At 40.0% G+C, this 20,229-nt stretch overlaps 1 protein-coding gene across 1 annotated transcript in view; it reads right to left on the bottom strand.

Annotated features, from left to right (window-relative positions):
- The window catches only part of GRIA3 (glutamate ionotropic receptor AMPA type subunit 3), a 289,448-nt gene that overhangs the window by 55,091 nt on the left and 214,128 nt on the right, over positions 1 to 20,229 (bottom strand). The window contains exons 11-12 of the mRNA XM_079910123.1: positions 12,590 to 12,966; positions 2,658 to 2,856 (exon numbers count right to left, since the gene is read on the bottom strand). Of these exons, the coding sequence (XP_079766249.1) occupies positions 2,658 to 2,856; positions 12,590 to 12,966 (576 nt within the window). The remainder of the gene's footprint in view (positions 1 to 2,657; positions 2,857 to 12,589; positions 12,967 to 20,229) is intronic.

Here is a 20,229-nt window from a genome sequence, read left to right as displayed (position 1 = left end):
TGTTCTTGCTGGCTGCCTTCTCTGATTTATGGGGTTCAAGGAGGGGTAAAGTAGAGGATTTTGAGAGGACAGATGGCTTGGAGACCAATTGGTTGGGCCCCTCTGTATTATATGAATACCAAGCATTCCCTTTGTTGGGTTTACAGAACATTTTTCAGTACAAGCAGGCTAGGAGCTGCCTGTCCTATACTGCTCAGTTCCACTCTTAGATCATCAACTTTTTTGTGCTGTCCTAAAGAACTTCTCCAGAGTCCTTACTGCTGTCGCTAGCAACCAATTGAGGAAAAAGAAAAGTGGCGTGCGGGAATTAGAAAATGATTTGCACTTCTTTATACCTAGAAATATCTGGCTCCTTTTCGAATCAGATTTTCAGAACAGTTCCATTTCCATACGAATTACTCATTGGCTGTAAAGGTCACTAGGAATTGCTGAGCATTGGAAACCGCAAACCAGTTAGAATGTGGCAATAGCTTTGCTCAGAATTGAATGTTGATTCAAGTTGGCTCTGGTAATAAGATTCTCTTTAATGAAACCATCATTGAATGGATTAATAGATGCTTTCCTAGTTTTTGAGAAAGATACAATATATGTGGGGGATGTGGTCTGGGCATGGGGACATTGACTACTTGGTCACAATTTCAAGCCTTTGTGTTAGTAAATCTTCCCAGAGAGCCTCCTTTGCCTGCAATATGGATGAATGGCCTTTGAAAGCTTAATGGGAATTGATGCCACCTATCGATTACCATTTAAAGCACACCTTCCTAATTTCTAATCATCGCTGAAGGAAATATGCTTTCTGGTGGAACAAGTATCCCTAATTGGAGGGTCCAAGTCTGGTGTCTTGATAGCTTAAGGGGTCCTTCTAGCAACTTGGTGCCTATTGGGTTGGTGAACGTAAGCTCTGCTGAAGGTTGATACTAAACCAGATTTCCGTGGAGCTGATTATGTGCTGAATACTCAGCGGATGGAAATCCCTGGCTTTCTGCCCTGAAATGTGTGAGTGATTTCATGAGGGCAGGGGATTATTCCCAGATAAGCTTCTGGAACTGCCAACGTAGTGAGGGTCAAGGCCAGGTTAGTTCCAGAGGATCTTCATATCATTTTGATGCTTCTAGTACTAGGCCCCTGTCCCTGGTTGGAGATTATGAACTGCTCGATAAATAGTGGTAGAGGTGAGATAGGGATATCCTGAGCCAATGAGATTTCTGGAAAGGGTCTCAGAATTAACCCTTTCTCCTTCAGGGAATGAAAACAGTTTTTAGTTAATTGCTATAATTTCAAGAAAAACACACTCCTCCTGCTTTCCCATGAAACAACTGGACAAATCCCATGATGATACATATAGAAATATATTTCTTACTGATTTCTTAAAGCAAGCTGGTTTAGAACCAGCGTTTGTTTACTGTGGATCTTTGAGGAAAAGTCAGTAATTATACCTGCCATCCGATAATTTGATTATTGGTTGGAGAGAATGACTAAACTTTTCTTCTCTACCTACTACACAAGTGGCTTCTGGATCACTGCTACAACCAGTTACATGGGTTACAGTAGCAGGCAGTGGTATGGATAGAATGGGTCCATTTTCTCACTGAAACCACCATATTTTCCTGGTTGGGACAACTGAAAAATCATGTGAGTTCTTAAACACTCCATCGGTAGCCTTTCTTACAGACCAGTTGCTACAGAACAAAGATATTGGTATTTTACGTAAAAAGAAAAAGATACTGGTATTTTACGTATTTTCTTTCTTCTTTCTCCTTGACAGTACTTACACTTTACTAACTTTTGCTAGTGAACAACTTGCTGTTTCCCCACCAAGATTTGGCCTATGTGCGGGTAGTGAGGGGGAAATAAATCTACTCAAGAAATTAAAACAGGGCTTCCCTGGTGGCACAGTGGTTGAGAGTCCACCTGCCGATGCAGGGGACACGGGTTCGTGCCCTGGTCCGGGAGGATCCCACATGCCGCGGAGCGGCTGGGCCCGTGAGCCATGACCGCTGAGCCCGCGCGTCCGGAGCCTGTGCTCCGCAACGGGAGAGGCCACAACAGTGAGAGGCCCGCGTACCGCAAAAAAAAAAAAAAAGAAAAAGAAAAGAAAAAACAATTACCAGCTTCCCAGAAAATTGAATTATCAGCATGTACATGAATACTTGAAACAACTGTAATACATTTCAATAGAAAACCAATGTCTAAAATAGAATATGTAATTTTATAGTTCATCACTCCTCAGATTCTTAGAGTCAATTACCTAACTTCTGTGAACTGCTGAGACGTAAAATCACTGCTTTTGTAGAAGCTAAAAAGGAGAATAGATATTATTTAGTTCAATCCCCTCATTATTCAAGTAAGGGGACCAAGGCCGACAGAAGTTAAATGACTTGCCCAAGGACAAACGATCACTTTGTGGTAGGGTTGGGATTCAAACCTGTGAGTTCAAACTCAGTGCTCTTGACATGCCCCCTGTGATGTCGCGCAGGAGTCTTAGTTCTAAAGGACAATGAATTAGGTCACCAACCAAGTAGCTCTGTATTTAAGATGCTCTGCTTTGATAACATTCCCACCATTTCCCGATCCTCCCTTAAAACACTGTGAATCTGCCTTTGTGAGCAGATGATCAAATAAAATCCAGCAGGCCCAATTAACTGTAAAGCACTTACTCTGAAAAATTCTTTTGTTGAGCCGGAGTCCAGGGTCCCATATGCAATTTCAGTCTGCTTAGCTAAGTCTTCAGCACTCTCTATGGGAGAAACCATCCTCTCCACAGTCAGGAAAGCAGCGAGATTGGCCGTATAGGAAGAAATTATGATCAGGGTGAAGAACCACCAAACCCCTCCAACAATGCGCCCGGAGAGTGATCTACAAAACAAAGACCAATCCAGACCCAGAGGGGCCGGATTTCAGTTTAAGAAATCCTTATCTTTACTTTTGGAAAGAGGAATGGTTTCAGTGTAGCTGATGAAAGAGGGAAGTAAATGATGTCAGGGAATTAACACATCAAACAAAAGTGACATGTTGACAGTATCACCACATGTCATGATGGCGTGTGATGATGGTACATGCATAATGCTCTTCAGGCCTACATGGGTTTCAAAGTAGGATTATTTATTTAATCACGGGCAAAAATACCTTCTTTTTGCTAGTTCCTGCTTAGGTGTAATAATCGTACTTACCTGATTCTCCTCCTGTGAGCTTTTCTGGGCACACCTGTGGAAGACTGCTCTATTTCCTTTAAGGCAAGTGGTTCCCAGCCTTGCCTGTACCTTAGAATCACCTGGGATCTTTAAAAAAACTTCTCATGCTCAGACCCAGCCAAGACCAAAGAAATCAGAACCTGAGAGGTGGGACCCAGACATATGTATTTTTAAAATCTCTCCAGGCGATTACAATGTGCAGTCAAGGTTGAAAAACACTGATGTAAGGTGATGTCATGGGAGGAACACAGAGTCAAAAACCTTTGCATATTTGAAGAGAAATGATTAGGTGCTAGCTAGTAAACAAGCACGATGCACTATGAGTTTAACAAATTTAATATAGACATTGCCATTCTGTGGAGCTGATTACCCATAAGGCAAGGGGCCATAAGATAATATTTATTATTGTCTTCATATAAATGGCTAGTGGGGCTCAGGAGTTTAGATCCAGAGATTGAAACTCTTCCCTTTTACAAATTGAGATGTAGCACATAGGACAGGCCTCAAGTGAAGTAGGAAACTACCTGCTTAATAGGATTTGAGAAGCACTAAAAGCTTTGTCTGTACCCTCCCCCACCAAAATAATCAAAACAAACAAAACCATCCTCACTGGCCCGCCCTAGAAATTCTAACTATTGGAATTATCCTCTGAGCTTTCTTCAGGAGGCTTGGTCAAAATGTAACATTTTACTTCAACAGCATCTATTATCATATCCTGGATTAGTCTATGCAATAGTGGAGAATGGGACAGAGAAGATGGGTAAGTTTTAATCAGGGAAAATTTTGTTCTTAAATGGAACTGTGCATGGGCATTACTTGGGGTGTTTGTTAAAATGCTGATTCAGAATATGAGTGCTCAAAAATCTGGACTTCTCAGGCATCACCGGTGATTGCAGTGGTCTGCGGCCCAAACTGAGAAATATTGTTCTTCTTCTACATCAGTGATTCTCAACTCTGCCTGCACATCAATATCATTGGGGGAGTTCAAGACAACACAAAACAAAACACAATGACCGAAAAAATGCCTAGGCTCCACCCCAGGCCAATTAAATCAGAATCTCTGAGGGTTGGGCCTAAGCAGCAGCACTTTCTTTTTTTCTTACATCTTTATTGGAGTATAATTGCTTTACAATGGTGTGTTAGTTTCTGCTTTACAACAAAGTGAATCAGTTATACTCCGGGGCAGCCAAGATTGGGAGTCATGGTCCTACGTCATGAATGCTACTCAGGGAGAGGGTCTGTGGGCAGTTAGGGGGCAGTGTGAGGGCACTGAATGCCCAATGGGTAAGGGCTTGTAGTGAGGAAACTTCATCTCCTTCACAATGCTGCTGAAGGCTGGCTCTGTTTGCAGAAATGAAATCTGGTCACTAGGTTTTATAAAACATTGCCACATTATCCCGAGGATAGTTCTGCTCTGTGGTGGAGCTCCATCCTGGTTAGGCTGTGTTCTCTCATGCCCAGAAAAGCTCACAGGAATAGAACCCACTCTGTCATAGAGTCAAGAATAGGCGTAGGAGCCTGGCACATCTCCAGGCTCTGTGGGAAGAGGGCAGCTCTGGGCTGAAAGCTGGCAAGTCAAGCTCTTCTCTGTCTATACTCGCATTTTACCACTTTGAAGCAAATTTAAATTCCTGTGTCCCAAGATAACCTTTTTTTTAGCCTCTGGAAAATTCAGTTGTTTTAGATTTTACACCCTGATCAAATAATTTTGGCAGGTGTTTTGATAAAGAGTATTCTTTATTGATTAACTGTAACAAAGCTGTTTGGTTTCTTAAAGCCTGTAATTCCTGTTGGTCCCTGGATGCTTCACATAACCCTTATTTATTTATTTCTGAACATAATCACTTTTAGCGTTCGGGATGTGCAAATCTGCTTTGCAACAGATTTTCTAACTGATAGTTATACTCTCTCAGGATTTCACCTGGGAACATTTCCCTTTTAATCAGAAGATGTAAAAACATCTGGAGTCAGAAAGAATGTCACATCTGAATGCTAAAAGTGTACAGAATATTTCAATTATGAATTTGAAACTTTCAGTCTTTCTTCATTGTTAACATACACATTTTATTCTGGGTTGATCTGACTCTGGAAATAATTTTACTGTATAAAAGATGAATGCTCAAAGTAGCATTCGTAGTAATAGGGTAATAAAAATGATAATAATAGCTAACGTTTAAGGAGCACCTCCTATGTGCCAGACTCTGTTATAATTGTTTACATGTGTCAACTCCTTTAATCCTCCATCCCTTTACAGATAAGAAAATGGAGCATTCTACAGATAAAGAAATTGAGGCACAGAGAGGAGAAATAGGAAATAAATCATCTAGACTTATGCATTCGGAAAGACATGCCCACATTTCTGTAGTATAAAATACTCATGTTTTGTATAAGAAAACCCAAAATGGTGTGTAAATTATAGAAGGAGCAATTTTCCTACAAACATTGAGAAATATAGCTGCAGGAAAACCAAACATGTTTGGATAATTATTGTTTATTATCTGTTGTTCATTTGGAATGGAACTGTGAATGTCCTCCTTATTTGGGATGATGGGGTTTTACTGAGACCAAGGGGAAAACTGATTTTGGAGTATTTCCAGAATCATGGTTTGGTATGGAAAAGGGTGTATTCTGCTGCTGTGAATACTAATGGTAGTTTATGTATTATCTGCTTGAAATGTGGAGAACAACACAGTAATTTATGGAAATTACGTTTGTACCATTCTATTGCAGCTAATGGACTGTGGCTGTGTCTGTGTGATCTAAAATCAAGCCTGCGCATCATAATCTGGCTCTTTTGGCCACCTTAATGGCTGACTCAGATGATCATGTGGTTGGTCTGTATGACTCAGCTGAAATTGGCTGTTGACATGACTGAAAATAAACCTAAAAGCAAAATGGTCTTTTTTTGTGGCCTCTTGTCTACATGGCTGTTGATTTTGGCAATTATGTGGTTAATACTGTGATAGACCTACGATCATGGAGAATTTTGGTGAATATCCACATAGAAATGGTAAAACAGTATCCACGAGCATCAGCATAGATGGAAAAAGGAGCTTCCTTGGAATCAGCGTTGAATGCACAAGCTTGCATTCAGCATTCTCCCTTCAAGACAGTAGTAGCTTTTGTGCCAGTTCAAGTAAGAATTTAACCTCTGTAAAATCTAAAAAAGCCAGACTTATAGAAAAACAGAAGAGAATATAGGTTTTCAGGGGATGGGAGGTGAGCAAAATAGGGGATGTTGGTCGAAGTGTACAAACTTCTAGTTATTAAGTGAATAAGTTCTGGGGATCTGATGTTTTTCAAAGGAATGGATTTTTTAAAAATATAAATAAAATTTTCTGTTCATCAAGAAAAGAAAAAAAAAAGACAGTGGTAGCTTTGACAAGAATCTTGGTGGAATTTCTACCACTTTCTTCCCTTGTATGTCATGGATGCCTGAATCCTTTCACTGAGAAAATGTGCAGTGGAACTCACAGGGAAGAAGCTCTATAAGAATTTTCACATTTCCCTTTTCTCATTAGTGAAACTAGAGCCTTTTAAATCCACATTTCACATGGAGGCTATATAAAAAGTGACTGATGGGTCAGCCCCGTCACATTTTTAAAAGGATCTATTAAAACAAGACAAGACTTTATAGTTGAGTTAGAAAGACCTGTCATTTCCCAGTATCTTTTCTTCCATTAATGCAGCTTCAAAATGTTTAACATTCAAGTAGTTTTGTTGCACAAGACAGATTTTGAGGTTAGCATAATGAAATGACCGTAAAATGCTGCCATTTAGTATTTATAAAAAATGCATTAAAGGAACATATCATACCTTTTGAAGAAATGTAAGAGGAGACATGAAGTTAATGAAAGTAAATTAGCAGCAAGACAAAAACAGACATAACATTGCAAAATAATGCACAATGCTCATGTTACCTGTGATCATAAGAAACTAGAGTTTCCGAGTTAATAATAAAATGTATTTTACGGCCTATGAAATGATAATAAAAGTGAGCTGTGTGCTGGAACCTTCATCCTGTAAGTAAATTTTGAAATCGGCACTTTACTAGCTTCACAAGATGCAGACCCGGAACTGCAAACTGCCTCTCTCCTTTGCACAAACTCTATCATTCCTTTTCTCCCTCTTCTTTCTTCCACAGTAGGCATCATTTCTACACTGCATTCAATGCTGTGTCTATGACAGATTTTTAAAAAAATGTGCAGAGTCAATCTTTGGTTCTTATAGTCTTCTCTGATGGGAATAACTAACCATCTCCCAAAGACTGAAAACTACGGCTTTCAGCCAGAAAAGTCATGAAATAGTTGTAATAAAAATCCTGCTACTACAATTAATTTATTACCACACCACTACTGCTTTGAAGTGAATTTGCAGTTGCAGTAGGATGAAGACACTGGTCATACATCAGTAAAGGAAAGGCTATTGTTGCTTTAAACGGAGCCCCAAACTCTCCTATTGTCTTTGATCCCATTCATTTTTTACCCTTCGTATATTTTATTATTCTGCACATACTTTCCATTTAAAAAAGGAGGATCTATGTGTCAGCTAACCTGGACAGATCCCCTGCCTGCTTCTCCAAAGTGTTTGCTATCTGGAAAACTTAACAGGAGAATAATGCCCATGGAATAATCTATACACAGTAACCGGGTTCAAGTTAGTGTGCTCTTTCCATTTTCTCTGCTGCAATTCCCTGGAACCTTGTATCTTCAACTTGGCTAGCCCTCAGATGTCCCTGCAGCTTTAGAGAAAGTCAGCAGGGGGAGCATTTGTCTGGAAGGACTTGGACTCTGGCCTGCTTAGCAGTTCTGTCAACGTTTTACAAACGAAATAAATTTCAGATTAAAAAAAATTCCAGCCACCTGTCAATATCAGCAAGACATTGTGGAATAATACAATCAAAATGTTTGCAAGTTGTGTAATCCTTAAGGAAAGCACTTTATGGGTTCAAGGAGGAATGTTGTTGGTTATTTCTCATCAGAAAGCAGCTATTTGGCACTGACTAAAATTTTAACCGTATTTAGGAACTAAAATGCAAGTGCAATATGAACGATTAGTATTTGTGAAGCCAGGATGGTTAACAGCAGCTAGTTTAAAAATGATAATAGGTAACATGTATTGAGAACTTACTATGTGTCAGGCACTGTGCTTTACATTTTATAGATGAGGAACTGAGCCTTAGCAAGTTTTAGTACCTCGCCCCACGTTACACAACAGCTAAGCGGATTGTGAATCTAGTGAGATGAACTCCAGGACCCGCATACCTAATCACTGTGCTCCCTCCATCTGGCTACACCCACTGGCTACTCCCCATCCCCCAATCAGGGGGAAGAGGATTGAATGCAATCTCCTCATACTTTCTTCTCCTGACTCCCCCCAACAAATTAGTTCGTGTATGAATATAACCTCAGCTTATTCATTGATTACTCAGTCTCCACTTGAATTGGTCACCCTGAACAATTGGGGTAGTTGAAAATATCAAACCTAATATTGACATAGACTCTTTAGGCTTCTAGGTTACTGTTCATAGCTTTATTTGATGGCAGTGGAATCATGCTCAGTTTTCCTCATGATGTCTTGTTGCTGATTTCCCAGTCTTTAACTTTGAGTGAACACATGTTCAGCAGCATTCTTAAATGCTCACTGCCTATTTTCTTAAACAGCCAGGGCAAAGGTACTGTTTCATCAGAGGTTGGGAGACTGGAAAACATCTCTTGGGCATGAGCACGAGGAAAAGAATGGAACAAACAGTGCACCTTTAGGTCGGTAGTGGGAGGCTGTGTGTGGTAGTGGAAATAATTGTACTGCTGGCTCTTAGAGCCTCCGTGCCCTCGGGTTCCATGACATTATCTCTCCGGGTACTATTCCTTTCTCTATGATATGAGAAAAGCAGTATGAAGCGGAACGAGCACAGGTTCTGGAATTGGAGTTGGGTATGAATACTGGCTTTGTCATTAGCTGTGTGACTGGGCAAATTACTTCACCTGAGCATCACCTTCACCTAAAAAATAAGTACGATGCCCACCTTGTGGTAGTGTTTTGAGGATTAGAATTCATATGATAATACAGGTAAAGTGCCCAGATGCAGTGGGAACTCAGAGAAAATTGTTCCTGGGCCCTCAGTAAACGGATGCAACTGGATTAATTTATCTCTGACATCTCCTCCTGCTATGATATTTGATAATTCTACTTTAAAATGTGGTCTCTTATGATGCCTTGAATTGCTCCAATTTTGAGAAAAGTCAGAGTGTACAATGCATGCTCACATTCTGGGCTTTCTGGAGAGTTTGCATTCCAAGGATGGCCATTGAACAGAAGTGGGGCTGTGTGCCCCATTGCTGGGTTGAGTTGTGACCAGCATTTAGAAAAAAAAAAAAGAGAATAGATAATATCAGAGTGCATGGCACACTGTAAGGGTAATTTCTGGTGAAATTTTGTTACGTACATATATGTGTACTGAGTTGTGATGGAAAATTTATCTCTGACCGAGGGTTGTGCTCAAAACATTTGAAAGCCATCACTCTCTTGGACAGTGTCTAGTGCAGAATAATAAAATCTCTACCTTGAAAAAAGCACTTGATATATTTCAGCGCCACAGAAGAGCCACAGCTTAAATTCTGCTACAAAAAATGAAAATAAAGAATCTTTCCAGCTTGTCATTTTCAGGCCATCATTTTTAAGTTATTACTTAATGAGGTAATATGCATAAATACTTCTAAAAACAAATGGCCTTTTAAGAGTCCTGTTTGAGTATGCACAGCAGCATGTAGCACTCCAGTGGGGATATCACAAATTTAGTTTTGAAAATGCACTTACAGAAACCAATAAAATCTCCAGCCTTAATAAGTCTTTAGCATTGTCTCAACACAGATTACCAGCCACGTTAAAATCATTCAATTACAGGATCATTCAGAAACCCTCATCTCTTGAAGTGAACATTTTAAAAAATCAGGAAAGAAAGAAACTAGCACAATTAACTCCCAGATGATATCACAAAACGACACACATCCCAAGCACAAAAGGAATAGGGAGTGAAATAATTTGGAGAATCTGACCAAGCAGATTGAGGGTGGCAAAAAAGAATGACAGATAAATGAGGCTTACCCCACACGTGTTATACTAAAAAGCTGCTGAAGATAGTTACCAGCGATGTATACTGCAAAACTCCATTTTAAATGTTTTGCACTCCAAGTGGATAACCTCAAATGAAATATGCTATAAAAGCATGGTAGGTGACCTTCTGAGTCCTTCTAGTCTAAATGAAAATCCCTATATGTTTGTATAATTGACTCTGGTCAGTATTTGAATTAATGTTCAATTTTACCAAAGCTACAACTTTTTATTTCATTTTTTTCTGATTATAAAGATGTTACATTTGCTCACAGTATTTTATAATTATGCATTTGCCACCATTTTTGTGTAGGTGAGTCGACACTTTAAGTGGGTAAGATCTAGGATATTCACATTGAATATCTTCAATAGCTTCACTGAGGTAAAATATGCATACCATACAATTCACCAACACAAGTGTACAATTAGTGATTTTAGTAAAGTTAGAGTTGTGCAACCATTGCCACAACCCAGTTTTGGAAAATTTCCAATACTCTGAAACGTTGCCTTGTGCCCTTTTGTGGTTAATCCTGATAGGAATGGGACTAGGGTGAGGCAAGTGAGGCATTTGCCCCCCACACAAAATTTAAGGGGGTGCCAAAATCTCATTAATCAAAATAAAGAGAATTTTAGTATATATTTTTAAAAAAATCAAAATTAATTCAAGAAAATCCATGATTAACAAAATAGCAAATTTTAAAATAAAGATTGGATCTGACCCCTGTACTTGCTCTACTCAGCTTCACTTGCCTCACCCTAATCTTGATCCCCTCTCTGCTCCCTCCAAGGCCCCGGAGACCAACAACGTGCTTTCTGTCTCTATTGATTTGCCTATTCTGGACAAATGGAATAATACAATATGGGATAGTCAATAAATGGAATTCAAGTAATGGAATCATATGGTAAGTGGCCTTTTGCATCTGGCTTCTTTCATTTAGCATCATGTTATCAAAGTTAATTTAGTAGCATGTATCAGTTGTCCTTTTTTTAGTTGCTCAATAGTTTCCCATTCCAAATGTGGTACGGATATGCCACATTTTGTTTATCCATTCGTCTGTTGATGGACATTTGGGTTGTTTCCACTTTTGGCTATAGTAAATAAAGCTCCTATGAACATTTGTGTGTAAGTCTTTGTGTGGATATATGTTTTCTTTTAGGTAAATAAGAGTGGAATTGCTGTGCCATATTTTAAGTGTATGTCTAATTATAAGAGACTGCCAAACCACTTTCCAATTTGGGTGTAGCATTTTGCATTCATGCTACTAATGGATGAGAGCTATAGTTATTCCACATCCTTGTCACCACTTGGTATTATCTGTCTTTTTGATTATAGCCATTCTAGAGGATGTGTAGAGCTGTCTCACTGTGATTTTAATTTGCATTTCCCTAATGACTAATGATGTTGAGCATCTTTTCATGTGATTATTAACCATTTGTATACCTTCTTTGGGGAAATATCTATTCAAATCTTTCATCCATTTTTAGAATTGGGTTGTTTATCTTCTTTTTATTAAGTTGCAAGAGATCTTTATATATTCTGGATACAAGTCCTTTATCACATGTATGATTTCCTAATATTTTCTCCCACTGTGGCTTGTCTTTTCATTTTCTTAATGATGTCTTTTGAAATGCAAAATTTTTGAATTTTGGTGAAGTCCAGTTTATCAGTTTTTACAGTGGATTGTGCTTTTTGCGTTCTGGAAACTCTTTGTCCAATCCAAGGTCACACAGACTTCCTCCCATATTTTCTTCTAGAAGTTTTACTGTTTTAGTGATAAAGCTTGGGCAAGATACTACAGTGAAATAGTTCTAGGCAGTCAGAGAGAAAAAATGAAAAATGGAGGAGAAAGGGGAAGGTAGGAGGGTTTTAAAGAAGAGTTCTGTCTTTTAAATATTTTCTAGATCCAGTCTCTGGACAAATGAGAGAATGTTCTAGCTCAGTTAATGAGGAAACCATGCCTGTTTGTTCGGATCAAGATTTAGTGTTAGCTTTATCTGAATAATATCAATATTAGCTGGCAATGTTGCCTTTATCTGAGTTCAAATGTTTGCTATAATGTGTATAAATTGATGATACCATAGAAATGCATGAAAGACATTCAAAGCAACACCAATAACACACTCACTTCATGGACGCAAGCAAACAAAAATGGCTTGATGATAATTTGTCACTGGATGGAATGTTAAATGAAAGAAATCTGGACTTGAGATGGGTGAATATCAGATGTGCATGAATGGATCATGGCCATAACATGCAAGGAGGCATTGGGTATGACATGGAAACAAACCTTGGAGAAATATCACATCCTTGCTGCATAAAGGCACCCAAGGAAAACCAAAGACTGTTAAATATTCCAAATTCATTTGGAGGATCAGGAGGGCTTTGCGGGTCACGAGGTTCTTCATTGTTGTCTTCCAAGTGCCATTCGTAAGGGCTGAATCTGCTGACTAGGAAAAGAACTACACTGACTCCAATGTAAGCGAAGACGATGCACATCCAGATTTCGTAAGCCAAGGGATCCAGAAACGAGAACACTCCTGGTTTTGATTTCTGAGGCTTCTTTATCATGATGGAGATGCCCAGGCTCATAAACGGCTTTGAGAAATCTATGACTTCTTCACGGACCAGCGTTATAGTGAGTGGAGCAACAGCTATATCAGCCCTCTGGAAAAAAACATTTTTTGACTTTTAGAGACAGTATTTCCATTAGTCATTTGCCACTTAATATACCTCTTTGGTAGAAATACAAAGTCTTAAGTCACTATAGCCAGCTGATTTGTCAATGCTTTGGTTAGACAAGTAGTAGCATTCAGTGGGTCCTAAAATACTCTAACTTGATGGTAAGTTAAGGAAAAGACACTTCGTCCTCTGAGGCATATTGGCTTAGGGCACCTGATTCAATTTTTTGTCCTAAAATTGTTTTGCTACCTTGCAACTCAACTGCTACTCTCCTGTGACATACCACTGTTTAATTCTTATATTCTTATTTTAATTTTCATTCACTTATGTCATATCTCCCTTACCTGACCGGAAATTCTTGTGGGAAAAGCATAATAGTCTATACTTTTGATATGTGCCTCCCTCCCCACCATGAGGTGCAACACAGGACTACAGTACTCAGTTTAACACTTGAGTGTTTGCCATTATTCTTGACTTATTTCTTTGAGAGTATGTCTATTAAAAACATAAGTTCTTTGAAGGCAGGGGTTCAATTTCCTATTTTTGTATCTATCACTGCAAAAGATCCTAAACTAAAGAAACTGTAGATGCCTAAAAAATAAGCTCTTGACTATTGAATATGAAATATGCAAACATGAAAGAATTCTGCATGGGCAATAAGGGCAAAGCAGTTATTACAATACATATTAATTTATATAGTAAGCCATCATTTCTAGTGATAAATATCAGTGTAGCACTCACATGTATTGGATCAATAAAATAAACGTGTCAGTAGTGCACTGCATAATTAGTTCAGGCAAAGGCAGACGATGTTTTTATATTAGTCCCATGAAAATAGGCACTGGAACTTCTACACTTATTTCTTTTGTCTTCCACACTAGTTCCCTTATGTCAGTGGTAGGTTTTAGTCTGGAGCCAGGCCTTAAAATGCATACTTAGAGAAATGCTCATAAGGAAAGGCTTTGGATGGTATATCAGGTATAAAGTGAAAACACCAATTTTGATGATCGTTTTTTCTTTGTTAAATAGTTATGCCTCAATATCCCTACCAGTAGGGGAAGAATGATGAAATCTGAGACAGGGTTTTTTTTTTTTTTTTTTTTTTTTAATGTTTTAGTACTTTGATTTACACATGGTGACTCAAACTGGTTAAGAAACACTCCTTAATTAATTGAAGGGGAAATGCAGTAATAAACAGCCAGCTAACATCGATTCAGTGCTTACTCTGTGTGAGGTGTTGTGCTAAGCCCCTTATATATATTTAATTCTCAAGGCAACCTTGAGGTTGGTCCATGATCATTCCCATGTTAGAGAAGGAGGAAGTGAGGTACTGAGAGGCTGGGATTAGAACCCTGGTCTTCAGATTCCAGAACTCACTCTCTTGACCACCATAATATTCTAACTCCAGAGATACTTGCACGTTTCTACTACATATTACCTTATGTACAATGATCAACCTCAGCCAACGCCTCTCGGGTTCATTCCAGTGTGTATCTGAGTGCCTATTCTGTGCCAAGCACTGTTCTTGGTGCTAGGGGTGTAGCAGTGAGTAAGACAAGCAGACAAAAATCTGCTGCAGAATGTATGCATTTATTGAAGCCAACAGCCTGCTGACCAAATCTACCTTGAAGGCTGACTACCATCTCAAACTCACCATTTCTAAAATTAAACCCATCATCTATCACCGTGAGGTTGATTCTTCTTTAAGTCTATGAATGATGCTTATTCCAAACGTTTCCCTAATCCTACGTACCCTCTCTGCAGATGATCTTGCCTCTTCCTTTACTGAGAAGATGGAAGCCACCTGATATGAGCTCTATCACCTCAGTGCCTTTCTTCTCTTCCTCAATATATTGCTGTATCTTTATCCCTGCTGTCATTCCCATCGCTTAGAAAATGAACTCTTTCTTTCTGAGATTTAATCTATGTATTCCTTGCATCTCATACTCTTCTGTCTCCTTAAAATTCAGCTGTTTATTCTCTTTTACTATTTTTTCCTTCTCAATCTATTCCAGTGGTTCTCAGTGTGTGATTCCCCAGACTTAGCAGCAACAGAGTCACCTGGGAACTTGTTAGAAATGCCAATTCTCAGGCCCCACGCCATGTTTATTAAATAAGAAACTGGGGGGGGGGGGGAAAAAAAAAAAAAAAAAAAAAAAAAAAAAAAAAAAAAAAAACCCAGGTAGCCCTCCAGGTGATTCTCATTCTTGCTGTAATTTGAAACCACTGACAGATCTTATTCACTTAATAATTACCTCATACTCAGGTAATTCCGTTTACTGACAAAGAAAAATGAAAGAAAAAAACACTTCTTCCTCCTTTTTTTGATCCTACTACCCTCTTAACCATACAGCATCACTCCCTATCATCACCAATCTTCTTGAAAAATTCGTCTTTACTATCTCTTGGTTTTAATACAATGTTTCCTTTATACACCTGTGCTGTAACTTCCATTCCCCTCCAATTTAGTGAAATTGCTTCTTGAACTATATGCTTGGTTACCAAATTCAAAGACCTTTCCGCAGACCGCTCATATGATACCACTGGCCCTTAGCACTATGTATATCCTCTTTCCTTAGCTCTCTGATGCTGAAGACTATGGGTTCTTCTCCTACCTTTCTGAATGTTCCTTTTCTGTCTTTGCTTCCTAGCTCTGCTCTCTCAGTGAAGATGTACGTTTGTACCTCCAGAGTCTATTCGCGGGCCCTGGTTTGGTAGGTAATTTATGAAGGTTTGTGGAATAAGCAAGTCTCTTTAAGGTTCTGTTCTTCCTTTCTCCCCTCAGTATTATTACCTCTGGCTTCCACTCTTCCCTCACTGAGCTAACTCCTGAATCACCAGTTCCACATTTCTAACTGGAGGGGAGACAAACACAGATTTTATCTATTTTACTCTTTTGCCTGGGGCCAGACCAGGTGGTAGAAACAAAAGCAACTGAGGAGAATGGAATTGGCCCAAAAGCTAGTGGGGTTTTTTGGCACAGAGAGTCTGAATCAGCTAGAAAGAACCTTGTCGTGCCAAGAGAATTCACAGATAAAGCCACCTTCTATCCCTGCCAACGTATTTCTACCTCCTGCTTAGAACGTGCAAATGCCCTGCTAGCAGCATTTCCCATTTGATCTCATTTGATTTAATTACTTCATTTAACTAGTTTTTTTTATCTTTAAAGTCAAAATACTAGATAGTTCTAAAAGAAATTGCCACTTCTTTGTTTTGGAAGGAAGAACTAAGGGACACTTGTGTGAGAAAATCACTTTGGATTGAGTTTAGGGGAATTAGGTTCTTTTTCAAGCACGTCAGGAAAGGATTTTGAGAATCTTGACACCCTTTAAGAGAAAAAAACCTAACTCAGTAACTGAAACAGTCACCAGATGATGAGCACAGCTAAATGCTAACAAGATGTGGCTAGATAGATAAAGCGGTGCTTCTTGTCTGGTTCCCAGGAACGTGCAGCAAAAGAACAGATTCCCAAAGAAAGCCATTTTTATTTTTTTAAATTTTATTTATTTTTTGCCTGCCTGAGCATCTGTATTTTTTTTTTTTTTTTTTTACTGAGGTATAACTACTGAAGCCTGTGCGCCTAGAGCCCATGCTCTGCAAGAAGAGAATGCACCGCAGTGAGAAGCCTGCACACCGCAATGAAGAGTAGCCCCCGTGCGCAGCAACGGAGACCCAACGCAGCGAAAAAGAAAGCCATTTTTAGTTTGAAGTACTTTTGAAGTCACACAAGACAACAGGAAGAAGCTGCTCCCCTCAGGCACTTGCTCTTCAGCCCGGGCTTTTCTACCTTGACTGAATTGTTTTTTTCTAAGGAGCTTTTTCAGAGAGGGCAGTTTGTTTTCCTGGAGGGTGCTTCTTCAATGAGAGAACAGTGTTAAATCTGTGTGCAATTAAGCTTCATTGATGTGGACCTGCCTCCAAAATGAGAATTACCACGCTGAACCTGAAAAAAGACCTATACAGACAGAAATAGACAAAGGGATAGCAAAGAGCAGGTAGGAGAAGGCTCAACTGGTAGAGAAGGGAGCAACCCCTCCCACCTCTTGCATGCTTCGTGAAGCCAACGCAGCAGAACGGTCATATCAGCTCATAGCCAGCCTTGGAGAAACCCTTGCCCTCTGCCACCACTATCCCTTCCTCCATATGAAAAGGCTCTTGTCATGGTCTCTTATTTCAGAGCTCAAGGCCTGCTTGGCATAATGTCTGTGATGCAATCAACATACTTATTAGAGGAAATGGGCAGTAGCAGGTAACTAACGAGTGTCAGAAAAGACCCATTTAGCTCTCCTGGGACAGCTGTAGCATGCAGATGAGCGGGAAGGTCATTTTCAGGTCAAGTTAAAGATTTCAGGTGCCAACACTGATGAAAAAGTGAAAAAGGCAACTCCCCAAATGGCATTGCTTTCCTGGTCTCGGCTCCTTATGAAAGCCAGCTGTGTCTGGGATCGAGCGCTAAGAATTCTCCATAGGGCTAGGGAGCAGCTGAAATTCGGACGCAGTAGTGAACTGTCTCACTTGTGGCATCCTGAGTCAGTCCAGCGGCCTTTTGTCCTCAAGCCTCTGCCTGTGCTAGTAACAGAAATCAGCAGGCCACTTTCAGAAACCTTGGTGGGGAAGTAGGTGGTGTGACGGTGCTCTGGGTGATGGACAAAACCCAGCAAATGGAAAGAGCTCAGGGTAAGAGTTCGCTAGCGCTTTTGCTTGCATCTTGACTACTTAAAGGATTTTCATCAAGCGGCTTAAGAGTGGCTGTGTGGGCTCAGTAAACACACAGAATTAGGTTTGATTTTTCCACTCACCAGTGGCAAACCCGGAGTAACTGCACTATTGCAGGGGATTTAGCTTGAGGGGATATATAATCCTTTTCATAGGTGGGTTGCCAAAGTCGTAAATTTCATAAAACTTAAAACCCAACAAACTCATATGTATAGGGACGATGTGCTTAAGAGTATGACAGGTTGAAGACACAAATGATGCTTGTTTTATTTTTTTGTAACATCTTTATTGGGGTATAATTGCTCTACAATGGTGTGTTAGTTTCTGCTGTATAACACAGTGAATCAGTTATACATATATCCCCATGTCTCCTCCCTCTTGCATCCCCCTCCCACCCTCCCTATCCCACCCCTCTAGGTGGACACAAAGCACCGACCTAATCTCCCTGTACCATGCGGCTGCTTCCCACTAGCTATCGGCTTTACATTTGGTAGTGTATATATGTCCACGCCACTCTCTCACTTCGTCCCAGTTTACCCTTCCCCCTCCCCGTGGCCTCAAGTCCATTCTCTACGTCTGTGTCTTTATTCCTGTCCTGCCCCTAGGTTCTTTAGAACCATTTTTTTCCCTGCCTATAGCATTTGTTGTAAAGCTGGTTTGGTGGTGCTGAATTCTCTTAGCTTTGCTTGTCTGTAAAGGTTTTAATTTCTCCGTCGAATCTGAACGAGATCCTTGCCGGGTAATCTTGGTTGTAGGTTTTTCCCTTTCATCACTTTAAATATGTCCTGCCAGTCCCTTCTGGCTTGCAGAGTTTTTGCTGAAAGATCAGCTGTTGACCTTATGGAGATTCCCTTGTGTGTTATTTGTTGTTTTTCCCTTGCTGCTTTTATTATGTTTTCTTTGTATTTAATTTTTGATAGTTTGATTAATATGTGTCTTGGCATGTTTCTCCTTGGATTTATCCTGTATGGGACTCTCTGTGCTTTCTGGACTTGGTTAACTCTTTCCTTTCCCATATTAGGGAAGTTTTCAACTATAATCTCTTCAAATATTTTCTCAGTCCCTTTCTTTTTCTCTTCTTCTGGGATCCCTATAATTCAAGTGTTGGTGAGTTTAATGTCCCAGAGGTCTCTGAGACTGTCCTCAATTCTTTTCATTCTTTATGCTTTGTTCTGCTCTGCAGTAGTTATTTCCACTATTTTATCTTCCAGGTCACTTATCCGTTTTTCGGCCTCAGTTATTCTGCTATTGATTCCTTCTAGAGAGCTTTTAATTTCATTTATTGTGTTGTTCATCGTTGCTTGTTTCCTCTTTAGTTCTTCTAGGTCCTTGTTAAATGTTTCTTGTATTTTCTCCATTCTATTTCCAAGATTTTGCATCATCTTTACTCTCATTACTCTGAGTTCTTTTTCAGGTAGACTGCCTATTTCCCCTTGCCTATTTGTTTGGTCTGGTGGGTTTTTACCTTGCTCCTTCATCTGCTGTGTGTTTCTGTGTCTTCTCATTTTGCTTAACTTACTGTGTTTGGGGTCTCCTTTTCACAGGCTGGAGGTTCGTAGTTCCCGTTGTTTTTGGTGTCTGTCCCCAGTGGCTAAGGTTGGTTCAGTGGGTTGTGTAGGCTTCCTGGTGGAGGGGGCTAGTGCCTGTGTTCTGGTGTATGAGGCTGGATCTTGTCTTTCTGGTGGGCAGGACCATGTCCGGTGGTGTGTTTTGGGGTGTCTGTGGCCTTATTATGATTTTAGGCAGCCTCTCTGCTAATGGGTGGGGTTGTGTTCCTGTCTTGCTAGTTGTTTGGCATAGGGTGCCCAGCACTGTAGCTTGCTGGTCGTTGAGTGGAGCTGGGTCTTAGCGTTGAGATGGAGATCTCTGGGAGATTTTCACCGTTTGATATTACGTGGAGCTCGGAGGTCTCTGGTGGACCAATGTCCTGAACTCGGCTCTCCCACCTCAGAGGCTCAGGCCTGATTCCCGGCTGGAGCACCAAGACCCTGTCAGCCACACGGCTCAGAAGAATAGTAGAAAAAAAAGAAAGAAAGAAAAATAAAATAAAATAAAATAAAGTTATTAAAATAAAGAATTAAAAATATTAAAATAAAAAAATTAAAATGTAATTAAAAAAGAAAGAAGAGAACAACCAAACCAATAAACAAATCCACCAATGATAACAAGTGCTAAAAACTAAACTATGATAAACATATAAATCAGAAACTATTCAGTCTCATACAGCAAATCCCAAGACTACAGTTGCTCCCAAAGTCCACCTCCTCAATTTGGGATGATTCGTTGTCTGTTCATGTATTCCACAGATGCAGGGTACATCAAGTTGATTGTGGAGTTTTAATCCGCTGCTCCTGAGGCTGCTGGGAGAGATTTCCCTTTCTCTTCTCTGTTGCACAGCTCCTGGGGTTCAGCTTTGGATTTGGACCCGCCTCTGCGTGTAGGTTGCCTGAGGGCGTCTGTTCCTGCCTGGACAGGACGGGGTTAAAGGAGCAGCTGATTCGGGGGCTCTGGCTCAGTCAGGCCGGGGGGAGG

The sequence above is a fragment of the Stenella coeruleoalba genome, assembly GCF_951394435.1.
Source record: "Stenella coeruleoalba genome assembly, chromosome: X".
NCBI lineage: Eukaryota > Metazoa > Chordata > Mammalia > Artiodactyla > Delphinidae > Stenella > Stenella coeruleoalba.
This window is presented reverse-complemented; position numbering and strand designations above follow the sequence as displayed.